The 15,184-nt window shown below is 40.5% G+C and overlaps 1 protein-coding gene across 1 annotated transcript in view; it reads left to right on the top strand.

Moving 5' to 3' along the window:
- Positions 1-14,947, top strand: part of LOC115440468 (WD repeat and FYVE domain-containing protein 3) — a 32,849-nt gene extending 17,902 nt beyond the window's left edge. The window contains exons 31-55 of the mRNA XM_037442528.1: positions 694-872; positions 1,101-1,279; positions 2,743-2,945; positions 3,191-3,375; positions 3,662-3,920; positions 4,232-4,380; positions 4,496-4,602; positions 4,698-4,795; positions 4,867-5,096; positions 5,166-5,271; positions 5,621-5,770; positions 6,012-6,230; positions 6,422-6,573; positions 6,654-6,781; positions 6,962-7,196; positions 7,687-7,913; positions 8,081-8,334; positions 8,567-8,815; positions 9,103-9,291; positions 9,546-9,816; positions 9,952-10,245; positions 10,461-10,679; positions 10,863-11,026; positions 11,342-11,449; positions 11,594-14,947. Of these exons, the coding sequence (XP_037298425.1) occupies positions 694-872; positions 1,101-1,279; positions 2,743-2,945; positions 3,191-3,375; positions 3,662-3,920; positions 4,232-4,380; positions 4,496-4,602; positions 4,698-4,795; positions 4,867-5,096; positions 5,166-5,271; positions 5,621-5,770; positions 6,012-6,230; positions 6,422-6,573; positions 6,654-6,781; positions 6,962-7,196; positions 7,687-7,913; positions 8,081-8,334; positions 8,567-8,815; positions 9,103-9,291; positions 9,546-9,816; positions 9,952-10,245; positions 10,461-10,679; positions 10,863-11,026; positions 11,342-11,449; positions 11,594-11,758 (4,719 nt within the window). The 3' untranslated portion in view covers positions 11,759-14,947. The remainder of the gene's footprint in view (positions 1-693; positions 873-1,100; positions 1,280-2,742; positions 2,946-3,190; positions 3,376-3,661; positions 3,921-4,231; positions 4,381-4,495; positions 4,603-4,697; positions 4,796-4,866; positions 5,097-5,165; positions 5,272-5,620; positions 5,771-6,011; positions 6,231-6,421; positions 6,574-6,653; positions 6,782-6,961; positions 7,197-7,686; positions 7,914-8,080; positions 8,335-8,566; positions 8,816-9,102; positions 9,292-9,545; positions 9,817-9,951; positions 10,246-10,460; positions 10,680-10,862; positions 11,027-11,341; positions 11,450-11,593) is intronic.
- Positions 14,948-15,184: the final 237 nt, after the last annotated feature.

The following is a 15,184-nucleotide window of genomic DNA, read 5'->3' as shown; positions in this document are numbered from 1 at the left end:
CTCCATACCAAATTTCATCTTAATACGTTGGGTAGTTTTTGAGTTTAAGACGTTCAGGAAGACAGATGCAGTGGGGGACTTTGTTTTATAATATATCTTTTAGAACTTTTTAAGAGGAACAATCCCGTCATACATCATTGTTGCATAACTTTAACCGTTTACGCAGCGCATGCAACGGAAGCTCTCAAAACTAATAAATTGTACCCGTATTTGCAACATGTTTCATTACTGCTCCGCTCCTATTGGTCATAGCATGATGATATATAGCCTATAGCACCCCACAAATAAAGGGCTATCCAACACAAAACGAATTTTTCAGTTCAAACTGGTAGTTCCTGAGATTAGCCATTACTGCTCCGCTCCTATTGGTCATAGCGTGATGATATATAACATAGAGCACTCCACGAACAAAGGGCTATCCAACGCAAAAATAATTTTTCAGTTTGGACCGGTAGTTCCTGAGATTAGCCATTACTGCTCCGCTCCTATTGGGTATAGCGTGATGATATATAGCCTATAGCACTCCACGAACAAAGGGCTATCCAACGCAAAAAGAATTTTTCAGTTTGGACTGGTAGTTCCTGAGATTAGCGCGTTCAAACAAACAAACAAACAAACTCTTCAGCTTTATATAATAGTATAGATTTAATATATAAAGTATTCGAATTTATTTTCAAATATTTACTCTTGCAGGTTTTCGACTTTATCGTCAAGTTAATAACGCAAGCTAAGAAGAAATCGTCCGTGATATCCCTGGAGGGACTGCACCATTGTTTGAACAGAACAATATTGTTTTTGTTGTCGCGCTCCACTGATTCTATCGCTGATCAAATGTCGGTATTAGAGGCATTACATAAATTGACAACAAACAGGTACTAGTCAATCAGATACTATATTCGTTTTGATTTCATTAATTTCAGTTGTGGACCGTCTACCACATATTTAAATAGTAATATAACATAATAGTAAGCATCTCATAGTTATAGATGTTTGATAAGTAACCCAGAATTTAAGTATAGTTATATTAACAAAAACATGTGCTCAGAATATAATATACCATTTTATGAATACAATCAAATTAACGCTATAACTGTCGACAGATTGCTAATATTCGGCGCTGGTAATCATGAGCTAGAATTCATTGGTTGTCTGACATACTGTCTGTTGCAACTGAGCGCTAACATGAAGATAGCCCTTGACTCGCACATGCGCACCACTTGGCACGTAAATCCTAGCGGCGACTTAGAATCCAGAGACGACAGGCTTACCACGCATCAAGGTATTTGTTGATAATTTTTTTTAGATACTTATAGTGGGCCTTTTTTTTTTTGGTTTCGCTGAGAAAGTGCCTTATTACTACCGCCCAGCCTTCGTGGGGGTCGACTGAGCGGTTATGCTGGGGTAACCGTGCCTTACGGCCCGGCGTTGAGCCGCCCGGATTTGATGGTGACCTTCGGGCGACCGCCGGGCCGAGTCCCTAACCCTATATACAACTTAACCTATGCACGGCCAACCAGCTAAAACTCCGCGGTGGCCCTCTTCGGCGCATTAGGGACGGCTGCGGGCTTCCTCTGACGTTGAAGTGTCTAGCCTGCGACCGCAGCCACCCCTGCGCGGTGCCGCCTTGCGGCCCGTCTCCTATGGGGGGGGGGCTCAGAAGCCCCCGCGCACCGAAGGACGCCCTCGGCGTCTACGGCAGTGTGAGGCCAACAGCACACTGTCGTCCATCCCGGGGGTCAACCGAAAGATGTGCAAAAATGCACAAAAATGCACTAGGGCGGACAGCCCCCTGCTGCCCGCCGACGAACCCCTTCGTGGCCCCTATTAGTCGCCTCTTACAACAGGCAGGGGATACCGTGGTGGAATTCTCCAAACGCCCCCATTCCACAGGGCGGGAGACGCCGGTCAGTCGTCCACCCGGCGCCTCCTACGTCTCCTCTGACGGCGGGAGGGATCCTCCCTCTCTCTATCCCTCTCGGCACTCTCCTTCTGCGAGAGGACCACCTCGCAGAAGTGGGCCACCGCACGCCAGTGGTACGCCATCCCTGCCCTACATCATTACAGGAATAATGTGCGAGGCGATATAACTCTAAATATTTGGTAGATTGAGAAGTTACGGGCAATGACGCAATTTATAGGAATTTAATAAAGCACGCGGGCGTTGTTACACGTCCTTCGCCTGTTTGTTCCATTGATGTAGTTACGTTGCGTCATAGTTCCCCGATTTCTAAATTAGGCTTTAAAAAGGTTGAAAAATGTTTATGACGTTTCCCTGATAACTGCCGGTTCCTTGTCTGGACTGGTCGTCGTTGTCTACGGCAGCGTGAGACCAACTACACACTGCCGTCCATCCCGGGGGTCAACCGAAAAATGTGCAAAGGATGCACAGAAATGCACTAAGGCGGACAGCCCCCTGCTGCCCGCCGACGACCCCCTTCGTGGCCCCTATTAGTCGCCTCTTACGACAGGCAGGGGATACCGTGGTGGAATTCTCCAAACGCCCCCATTCCACAGGGCAGTACTTATAGTGGGCCTACAACAATTTTATGAAGTAACGGGCATTTTTTATTTTATGAAATTAAAAAATGTGTTCTTATATCAATGCTAATGTGGCTGTGTTTTAGAAGTTTTTGTCGATTCTTTAGGGAATCAATTAAAAACGATCGACTTACAAAAATTCTAAGGATGCTTTTCTACTTGCTTTAAAAATACAATTCACTTATTTTAACATGCTTGCAACAGGTCGAAACCTAATGGCTGGTGCAGCTCGGCGTGTATGGGAGGAACTGTACGCGTGCAAAAAGCCCGCAATAGAGGAAGTGTTTAAAATGACGCTAGTACCGCCCATAGGTAACGCTCGGGCACCCGACCTCACTGCAGTCAGAGAACAACTTAATGAGAGCGCACATAAACTGTGGATTACGTACATTGATACTGAGAGAAAGGTTAGTTGTATTGGTGATCTTTTAAACCCAATTTTAGAGCATAAAATGTAGATTTAAGCCCTGCAGACTGTAGTGCAGGAATTACGCGGCTATCAACCAACACAAATAAATTAAATTTCATATTTGTTTACATATTTTATGAATGTTGAGTGTATAAAAGATTAATCTAAAAATAGTAGTAAAATAATGTCGAAATTTTGGTTAATTTATTATTTTTAAGGTTGTTTTTTTGCTGTTACTTGTAGGCTATATACAGGGTGCCCTGGGAGTTACACAATCAAATCCAGTCAAAGATACAGAAAGTGACGGGAGGTTTGACCAGATTAGCGTCTCGCACTAAAGTAAAGAAGGAGGACTCTGCGAAACAGAGGTCGAACCCGCCTCGCGACCACGCTCTCGCTTACATGCAGGACCATGTACAACTCGTGAGGTAATCCATTGTACCTGCCCTAAAATGTTATGTTAAACATATTGTATCCATATACTAATAATGAAGATGAGTAATAGAACAGTTGATTTTATTTAAATATTTTTCACGGTTTTATTAAGTGAAAGGCTTATGTTACAAAAACTCGTTAATTGAAAAAAAAAATGATTTGGACTCAATTATTATGCATTTTTTTAAAAAAGTACAATGTGAATAAAGTATTTTGATATTAAATACCTTATTTATTGTAAACATGTAATAGTATGTGAGACGGTCGCGTGTCCGGCAGACAAGCGTGGTCGGCGATGTGGAGCGCGGCGAGCAACACGGTGGCGCACACGACGCGCTACGTGCAGGCGGAGTGGGCGGGCGCCTGGCGCGAGCTCACGCGCGAGCGCGCGCTGTGGGGCCCGCCGCGCGCGCACGCGCTGCACAAGTGGGCGCTCGACTGCACCGAGGGGCCCTGCCGCATGCGCAAGATGCTGCGCCGCAACCACCTCTTCTACCTGCACTACCCCTACCGCCCCGACCTCGACCACCCCGACAACGTCTGTACACATCATACTTACTGACCTTTTAGGATATTCAAAACTGTAGTTTCACACTAAATTAACATTCCAAATTAGCTGTGAAGTCATATTTTGTTTGGGATAAATTTAACGTCACATAATTATTATTTTGTAAATGAACCCTCTGATTCTGTTGTAAAGTATTAGCCACACCAAAGTTCCATTAACGTCTTAAATAATGAATATTCGCACATCAATTTCGGAACTGACTAAATCTGTTAAAAAATTCACAATAATTTTGTAAACTCTAATTATTGACAATAATGTTCTTTTAATTTGTGTTTACCCAGAAACAACTAAAATATAAAGTGGCACAAAGCTTAGACAGCAAGGAATATTACCGCGTGTATCAACAATGGCGGACCGCTGGCAGCTATCTCGGAGAAGCCGACGGCTTAGAGGCTTCCGACCTTCACGAGTATGAAGAACAAGCTGCCAAGTAAGATCTACTTTTAATATTATACCTATGCAATAATTCAATTGCCTTTATAACACATAGCTGCCTAAATAACCTACTTTCGACTTAACCTACATAATTTCGTATTCTTTTTTAGTAACAGTCAAGCAACGTCCTTAGATGTAACAAATGAAGATGGTTCTCCCTCAGATTTAGTGAGTAGTGGAGTTGTTAGTCGCGGCACTAATCAGAGTTCTAGTGAAGGTATGAACCAACCACTCATATCAAAATCAACTGTAGTATATATTGAATTAACTAAATTCCTTTTCCAATAATTTTCGCATGATAAAATATTGCAGCCAATGAAGACGGGCCTGATAATGAGGATGAAGATGAGCAACAGACGCCACCTCCCGATAATCAAACACTTTTGAGATTATTAGAACATCATGAGAAGGTAATATAAAACACTGTTAACACAAGTTACGGCAAAATATTAAATATAAAAGTCATCATATTTTGTCATAGATATCTCACATGTTCCGATGTGCAAGAATACAAGGTCTGGACACAACAGAAGGATTACTGCTATTTGGCCGCGAACATTGCTACGTCATTGACGGCTTCACGCTGCTGAAGAACAGAGAGATTCGGGACCTTGATAGTTGCCCGGACGACTACGAACCGATACTCCCCAGCCAAGGAATCCAAAGAAGCAATCAGAGACAATGTTCCAAATTTTTGTATGAAGATATAAGGTAATTTCTATATTCGTGTGTGCATTTCAGTGTGGGGCTGTTAAACTGAATTAATTGATTATTTTACAGAGAAGTCCACAAGAGAAGATATTTATTGCAACCCATAGCGTTGGAAGTATTTTCAAGCGATGGCAGGAATTACTTGCTTGCTTTTCCAAGAAAAGTGAGAAACAAGGTAAAAGATTTTTATCACATTAACTTAAACCATAAAATATAAAACCACAAATTCTTGTATAACATTCGAAAGTATATAATATTATTACAAATTCAACTGTATTTTAATATGCCTTTAGCCAGCATTCTAGGGTTAGAGCGCTTGGACGACTCGAGAAAAAAATTAAACATAGTCTTTTCCCGTGACCTTCTTCGTTAGAGGTCACGTAATATTTTCGCTATCACGGATATTGCTTGGAACTCGATTATGTCCCTCCCCCCTCCAGCCCGCCCCTGCCCTCCAACACTATAGTCTCGACACGTTCCAACATCGGCGTCGGACCGGGTTATTAATATGTGTGTGCGTGCAGGTGTACAGCCGGTTCACGGCGCTGGCGACGGGCATGGCGGACAGCGCGGCGGGGTCGGTGGCGGGGCAGAAGCGCGGCGTCGCCGTGGAGCAACCCGGCGGACTGCTCGCCACGCTCATCGGAGACACCTCTGTCACGCAGCGGTGGCTCGTACGTACAAACTACCACCATATTTTTCATTGCATTAAAATGACGAGACGAGTATCCATATCGTGTACTTATAACAATAAAATTGTTGTTTACAAGTAATTCAAGGGTACTTAGTTAATTGAAATATTCATTATTACAGCTCTCTACGAACTGTTAACTTTCAATGCCAAGTACTATTTTATTTATATTTATTTTCTTAATTTCCTGTACTGACATGATATTTATTTTTATTACTTCGCAGCGTGGTGAAATATCAAACTTCCAATACTTAATGCACCTTAACACACTTGCCGGAAGATCCTACAATGATCTGATGCAGTACCCTGTCTTCCCCTGGATACTCGCTGATTACGACTCCCTGGAACTGGACCTTAACGACCCGGCTACGTTCCGCGACCTCACCAAACCCATGGGCGCTCAGAGTCCTGATAGATTAGAGCAGTTTAGGAAAAGATACAAGGTACAGTGTAATAAATAATAATTATATTACGGGCATTGCTTTGTTTATTTCGTAATGAAATTTACAATAAGTTGCAATTCTCAACACAATATATGGCATGAGATAGTAGTACATGGTCTTTAATACTTGTTAATTTTTATTTTTATTTTAATAATAAAATATATATTTGTTATTCATTGCACATTTTGTAGGAATGGGACGACCCTCATGGCGAAACGCCTCCGTACCACTACGGAACTCATTACTCGTCCGCTATGATCGTGTGCTCTTACTTAGTGCGGATGGAGCCTTTCACGCAACACTTCTTGAGATTACAAGGCGGACATTTCGACTTGGCTGATAGGTTAGTTATGATAAAATATGAATATTTAATAACTTTTTTGTGCGTATAAAAATGGGTGTAACATATTTTTTTTTTTGCAGAATGTTCCATTCGATAAAGGAAGCATGGAATTCCGCATCGCGACACAACATGGCGGATGTGAAGGAACTAATACCCGAATTCTTTTATTTGCCAGAATTTTTACTAAATTCCAACAATTTTGACCTCGGTAATTATAAATTTTTACTACACAATGTTGCGTAACTTAACCGTCTTTAAGTATTTCGTCACGTAGTCATAAAATAATATTTGATTGCCTATATACCAAACACGGAGCCACGTGCTTATATTCGTAATCGTGCAGAAAGGCCCAGGCTTGAGTATGTGTAGCGAGTGTGGTCCGGCGCAGGCTGCAAGCAGTCGGGCGTGGCGCTGGGCGACGCCGTGCTGCCGCCCTGGGCGCGCGGCGACCCGCGCGAGTTCATCCGCCTGCACCGCGCCGCGCTCGAGTCCGACTACGTGTCGCACCGCCTGCACCACTGGATCGACCTCGTGTTCGGCTACAAGCAGCAGGGCCAGCCCGCCGTCGACGCCTGCAACGTCTTCCATCACCTCTTCTACGAGGGGAATGTCGACATTTACAAGTTAGTCTTCAATCTTCTGTTTGAATTACCTTCATTTAGATTCATTTGTATATGTACTAATTTATTTAACTAGTGTTCATAATAAACAAAACATATATAATATACTCTGGTGGCATATATGAATACAAAAACGAAATAGAGTTAAAACACTTTAATGCTGCAAACTATAACATAAGTAGGTAATACAATATGCGATCACAATACAACGGACGGAACATCGATTCACGCGTTGCGTAGCTGCGGGCCGACTGGCGAGCCGCGGCGCGTGCGGCGCGCGTTGCGAGGACTGCCGAGCGATGATTCGGGGGGAGTCGGGACCGTACGCGCTTTTACGACGGCGCGCTTCAAATACATTCGACTCGACTCCGCGCCGAATGTCCTTGAGCGCGCTACACATATATTATTTTGCTCACCCAAACATGTATATATAGAGTCAGTGACAGTTCTTACAGTGATAGTACATTATATTATTGTTTCTTTTGTGTAATAGCATTGATGACCCATTGAAGAAAAACGCGACCATCGGTTTCATAAATAACTTCGGCCAAATACCAAAGCAGTTGTTCAAGAAAGCTCACCCGAGCAAGAAGATGTCTCAACGGAGCTCAACCATTCTGGACCCAAACAATATTATACCATCACAAGGTATAACTCCACCTGAGAAGTTATTCTTCCATAATTTGGATAACTTGAGGCCATCACTGCAGCCCGTGAAAGGTTTGAATTTCATTAAGTCATAAAGCTATATTGATTTTGATTTAATTTTAAGGTAGTGCTTAAAAATTAGGCGAGTTTATTTTTAAATTACTGATACATTTAGGAACTATTTCTTTCAGTAAATTATAGTTTTAAATTTGATTGATCCTTTATTGCTTATTTTTCAGAGGTTAAAGGTCCCGTAGGTCAAATTCTGTACACAGACAAGGCCATTCTGGCAGTAGAACAAAACAAGGTGCTAATGCCTCCGTCATACAACAAGTACGTGGCGTGGGGCTTCGCGGACCACTCACTTAGGATCGGGAACTACGATAACGATAAAGCTGTTTTCGTCTGTGAGACTGTGGCGCAAGCTTGCGGAGAAATCGTGACGTGTGTGTGTCCGTCGGCTAAGACTATTGTCACTGCTGGAACTAGCACGGTAAGTATTGATAGTCTAAATCGGATGTTATAATACTTCAGAGAATTTTGTGTGAGATATTACCAGTTTAACTCACAGTGCGTGGTTGGCCTTGCCAATGTATTTTTATTAAAACTACTAGATAGGCTAGCTCTTACAAAAAAAAAATATATACATAATATTGTATCGTTTAAATATCTCATTACAGTAATAAATATAGGGAGTTTACTTAACACATTTGAATATTGTGAAGGTGGTGACGGTGTGGCAGTACTGGGCGCGGCGTCGTCGACTCGCAGTTAAAGTGTGTCTGTACGGGCACGAGGAGGCGGTCACGTGCTTGGCAGCGAGTCCCGCCTACAACCTGGTGGTGAGCGGCAGCAGGGACGGGCAGGCCATCGTGTGGGACGTAGAACGCGGCACGTTCGTGCGACAGCTCGTCCCAACGCATAAATACGGCCCGCCGCCGCCCATCTCCGCCTTGGCTATTGATGATCTCACTGTAAGTTTATTCGTCGAGGTTTATTTGTTTAAGAAAATTTTATAAGTCGAAGTGTGTCTGGGTTAATATACATTTGAGAGATTAAGATCAGTGACTGACGGAATGATTTATCAGTTTTCTGATGTACATGTTACTTAAGACGCTTTAGTTTTTCACTCATTAACAATAAGTTTTAAGACGTCACATTTATAAAGCATTGTATCGTTATTGAAAATTTAATCTTATAATAAACGTGCTGTGAGATGCCTATTATTGCGGCATTATAGTCCAAAAAAACCATGATGCAGGGCGACATAGCGACGTGCCGTGGCAGCTGGCTGTACGCGTGGTCCATCAACGGCACGCTGCTGGGCGCCGTGGACACGGCCGGCGGGCGCCAGCGCTCCACGCAGGTGCTGTGCGTCGCCTTCAGCCAGACGCGCGAGTGGGACCCGCTCAACGTCATCATCACTGGGTCCTCTGACGGCGTTGTCAGGGTAAGATATTGTGGGTTAAAGCTGTTATTGGATTCATCATTTTTATCAAAAAATGTTGTGATAGGCAATGAAGCAGACCAAGTCAACTGGGACATTAGATAAATTATCGATGAATGCAATATATGGAGTTCAAAATGCGTATGTATGTTAACTTGAAATCTTGTAATAAGCCTTTTTAACAAACTGCTCTAAAAATTAAGTTTGTTTGATCATTCGATATAAAAACCAGAAAAAAAAATGATTGTTTTTTGTAGATGTGGTCTATAGACTATATAGCTGAAACGGCAGAAGACCAATCAGAGAGTCTAGACGTCGGAACCATTGATCCTAGTACAAGTTCAATGGAAGATAAAGATAAAGAAGAGACAACAATACCAACTCAGGAGAGTGAAGACTTGAAGACAGAAAGTGAAGATATAATAGAAAATAAACCAAAGACTGAAGTTGAGTCCAGTGAAACTGAAGCAGCTATCAAACGGGTGGAAGAATTAGTCAAACAGATGAGTCTTTCACAGGAGAATGAAGGTGAGACCCATAATTTTTTATCATAAGAATATTTATTAATTTCATTTATATTTGTGAAAAGCTGAAAATATTATTTTCGCGTCATACTGCGTCGTACTATGTTCGTTTTCAAATATAGATTATTAATATTTTTAGGCAATCTTACAAAATCGGGCTCCGAAAGTTCGCTATCAGATGCTTGTGAAACAAGCGCTAAAGAATCCGCTCGAAGACATGATGAAAAAGACATTTGCAGTGACAATGAAGAACAAGCGTATGCCGATCAAAAAGAGGAGACTATCGACTCTTGTGATGAAGTTAAACAAGAGTATGACAATGAAAAAGACATGGAAAGCGAAAAAGAGAACATTACGCATAGAAGTAAACTACAGAAGCAAGGAAACGTCGTGTTGCGACGGAAGTCTAAGGCGAACCCACTATATAGGAAAAGTACGTATATTTTACTTACACTTATGTTAAGCATTATTATCTAGCTGTACTTTATACAGAGAGAAGCATAAGTGAGTTACGTGCAACGCGCCGTCGTTTCGCGCGATTGGTTCCTCAGTATTTGGTCGTTGGATTACATACATGAAGCTGTATACATTATCCATATGAGCTCACCCCCACTATTCATAATAAGTCATACATGTTGCACCTCCCAGGCGGTGGCAGCGTCGTTGAGTCGAGCGAGTCGAGTTCGATGGAGGCGGCGGGCGCAGGCGAGGCGGGCGTGTCGGGCGCCGGCGGCGAGGAAGGGGGGCTGCGAGCCAGCAAGTCCGACACCAGCCTCACTGACTCCTTCGTGCTTGTCTCCGCCCCCACCTCGCCCGCGCACAAGCCGCAGAAACCGCAACCAAAGATCAATTCAGCTACGGATGCCGGTTTGTGCATGTTCTGAGTCTGGTATCAATCAAATCATCTATTCCATTTAAGACAAATTATCTGCGTAATGACAGGAATGGTAATTTTCATATTAAAATTATATAGAAATTATATATGGGCACATTTTGACTTATGGATGTCCATTACTGGAGACTATATTAAATGTGAGTTGTGATGTGCAGGCGCGGCGTTGAGCACGCGCTGGGTGCGGCGGCTGGTGCTGCGCGGCAAGCTGACGATGCACACGGCGTACGAGCGCCGCGACAACGCCAGCCCCGCCGCCGTCACCGCCGCCGGCGCCGCGCGCTCCGGCCGCGGGCTCGCCGTCGGGGACGCGCGCGGACGGGTAATGCACCACGAATTCAAACACTGTTCAGTCAATAAATTACTCTCTTTTTATCATTTCTATTTGATATGCACTTCCTCTAATGACATGAACTCGATGTCAAAATAAATATTATTGTCCATTTCCAGTGACAAGTTAACTACACAAAACATACTGTGTGAATTTTGTCGTATAGCTGTTGCGCAATTTTTTGTGTCCACGGCTTGTGTCACCATACCCTTGTTAATTAATTTAGCCACGCTTAGTCTGTTATACTGGCTTTACGCACTTGATAACACAACGTCATATTAATTACAATGAATTATTCTTTTTTAGATATTCCGATGGTCGGCACCTGATATGTCGAGTGCATCCGGTGCCAAAGGAGGTCCCGCTGATCATTGGATTCGAGATGACACAGCGCCTCATTGTTCGCAGTGTCAGGTGAGTAGATGAAAAAAAAATCGTATACAACATTCAGTAATATGTAAGCGTGCTCGCGCCTCACAATTATTTTAATGTGAAATATGAATAAAGATTACACACAATGATCTACCGAGTGGTGTAGTAAAGTGCGTGCCGGTGCAGGTGCGGTTCACGGCGCTGGAGCGGCGGCACCACTGCCGCGAGTGCGGCGCGGTGTTCTGCGGGCGCTGCTCGCGGTACGAGGCGCCCGTGCGGCGCCTGCGCGCGCTGCGGCCCGTGCGCGTGTGCCAGCGCTGCCACGACAACATACACCAACAGAAAGACTAACCCGCTGGCGGAGTAACTACACCGTAAAGGCCCGTGGCAAATTCTAATGGGGACCCTCATCAGTACTGCTAGATATTTTTAGTCTCCCTTTGGCCCACTTTCATTGGCGTAGAGGTCTCATCAAGCCGGAGACCCGTGGCATTTCGCCAGTCATGCCACGCTTTTGTTACGCCTCTGTAACCCGCCTGCCATCACTCTTACACTAATATTAACAACATATGCATCTTCTGTTGATTTTTTACAGCGATAAAAGTTGAAACTAGTACGCTTCTATTTAACATTGATGTACATGACCAAAATTTGTTAAGTTTCATAACATCTTACAGCGTGTCTGTCAACGATAAATAATATGTATATTGCCTGAACCGACAAAGAATGAAAAATCAATCAATTTATAAGGTATCATAGTGCTTTTATTTTATTTTTTTCACACGTTTTATTACTAAGGCTGTATCTGTAAAATTCTTTATTTTTTTCATGAGAAAATACGGTTAATATTTTTTTTTACCACTAATCAGCTCTCTAGCACTAAACACGAATGGAAATTAAAAGCTCACGGCGACAACGTTTAATGAATTTCAGTCTTGCCTATGTTCGCCAAAGAATAACGAGGCAATAATTAACTTTACTTCATCCCTTTTTTGACACGAGTTTGTGTTCCTACCAATGCTATTAGATCACATTAACTACTTAAGGCAAGAAATCAAAAATTTTCATATTATCTATCAATATAAATTGTTTTTTTTTTTTAAAAAACTCTTATATTAGCAAGTCATGGATGAAAAGAAATTTAGTCTTGCTATTATAAAACGAAATAAATTTACACGGAGGAAGATCAATATATTGCATTTGTCTATACATTATTTTTCTTAACTATATTTATCAAATCTAATATACCTACTAAAATCATTCACCTTACTAATGAAATCATTTGAACTAATTTATCGATTTATTCAACAATCGAATGAAAGGCGTTTCACCCGACTTCTTCATTTTTATCAAATAAACAAAATATGTTATTAAAATGATTTATGACAATCATACAACCTGATGGAACAACAAAATGTAATTCAAATCAATATATTATTATAAGATATGAATATCGAGTATCTGCTGTATTGAGTTCGTCATAATGAAATTATTTATGTACGTTTGTATGCGTAATTGTGGGTCTAGTCATGGTTTTATCGATCAAATAATAAAAAAATGAAATTTCAACAACCATTGCATATTGCGAATAAGTACAATAAATTGGTTGCAAATTTAAATTCCTAGTGTTATCCATAAATAGATGGCTCTTATAATCAACATCTACAGCATGCATAATTAAATGTACTCGGCTACGATTAAGGCAAAACTAGCTTACATATACCTAAAACAATCTCGTAGAAAAACATATATGATGTTACAAAAGACAAACATACGTCTATCATTTTTGTAATCGATATTTATTAGAATTATGCATTTAGATGATACCGACGCAGCAGCTAATAGAATAGGTAAGAGGATATAAGATGTAAAACGTATTTTTATTTAAGTTTAAAAGTTGTTTTGAAGCATCGCTTGCAAGTTGCACCAAAGTATACTGTTACTATTTATTTCTAAATGTTTATAATATCGGCTTGTTGTGTTGCACGTTTGCTAGTGCTATATAAACTAAATATATATTTTATTAAATGAACAGTATTAATAAAATAAGAAAAAATATTATTGTTAATTTTATTTATTATAAATTTGTAATCTCCAATGTTTTCAAGCGTATTATAAGAAAACTATTTGTATTTATCGACTTTATCATAAATCGTGTGTCCATATTATATAAGTATATGTACATTTTATTGCAACTAGTTTGGCGCATCGGTAATATTAGTACTTAGTAATTTTCGAACGACCGCTAAAACCCAAAAAAACTAATACTATGGTCTTATTACCTACATTAATATATTATTGTTGTTGCACCCTGTATGCAACTCCATATTTCAGGACGTACCAACGATTGCCGAAGCGTCAAGTTAGTAACGATAGACTGTAATTGTTTGTATTTATTTACAAAGTCGAATCCTGCGATCCTTTTCAAATGATATTAGGGAATTGTGATATAATTTTTAGTTTCAAAAGTAGTCGAATTGAAATTTTTAAGTTTTATCAAATTCATTCCAATTGCTATGGAATTTCATTTGAACGTAAGTACTAGTCATATTTTTGTATCTAGGCTTTACATGTATCCCAAAATGTATCTTCCGCGCATCGAGCGTATCGTAATATATAATAATATTGACAAAATCTAAAAACGCCAGTGTCAGTTTTTCCACTTTATAACAATGCATTTGTAGTTAACATTCCCGTATTCCCGGGCGTCTAAATCTCTCAAATTAATATTTCAATAATTCTATCAACTCAAATATATATTTATTGTTTATAGTAGTTTTATGTATTTATGTCTTTTGATCTGTTTTAGGAGCATTATAGATACGATCAATGTAATGTATACAATATGTACAAAGTATTTATTTAGGGGAGAGTCCAGCTACTCTTTGTTTTCAATGTATTATGTTAGAGTTTATCATGAAAAAACAAGAATATATTTTCAAGAATTTCTAAGTCTGTAGTGCATTTGTCGAGGGGTGTGAAATATTACCCCGCACATTATCATTACAATATAGCCTACTTACTTTGTTACAAATCAATATTAATGCTAACAAAAGATTATCGAGGAAAAATGTATCCGTGAGTTGTAAATTAAGATACAGATTTCTTTAGAGTACTTACAGTAATCCTTAGTATATTATAAACACAGACGCAACGCGGCGGTAGCTTATCTTCATAAAAGCCACTCTTGCCTATTACAAGTTTTGCGCTCGTAAAACTTGTTGATATAATTAAATATGCAAATGCTATTTTCTACGAATTTGTATCATAGGAAAGCATTAGGTGATCAATGTAAAAGACGTATTTTGGGAAAATATAATCTTGCTTTTAACAATTAATTGAGCTGTTTAGCGGTTTAAGTGATTATGATATAATGTTAGGCTATTTAAGTAAATGTTTCTTAGTCACCCAACTTGTATAGGATGAGTAATTTACTGACAATATTATACGTTGTTTAGGTAGTATGTAGGCACTGAAAGTTTATGCCGTTGACTAATGTATTCATGTACCTGTAAATGAATAAAGTGGTGCAGCAAATAATCTTGGTTTTATTTAAATGCAACTTTTGCCTGCGGCTCCGCTCGAGTGGAAGTGATTTTCCAAATTTCCAAAAATAACCTATAGCACTTAGGAATAATGTAGTTTCCTATCAGTGAAAAAAAAATCAAAATCGATTTATTGGTTCACGAGTTTAGCGCTTTGAAACAAACAAAATATGTAGCTTTATATATTAGTACAGACAGTATCACCCTGGTAACGAGTTGAACCGGGATAGAG

Source organism: Manduca sexta, chromosome 24, assembly GCF_014839805.1.
Source record: "Manduca sexta isolate Smith_Timp_Sample1 chromosome 24, JHU_Msex_v1.0, whole genome shotgun sequence".
NCBI lineage: Eukaryota > Metazoa > Arthropoda > Insecta > Lepidoptera > Sphingidae > Manduca > Manduca sexta.
Note: the sequence above shows the minus strand (reverse complement) of the source record. Positions and strands in the feature narration are given on the sequence as shown.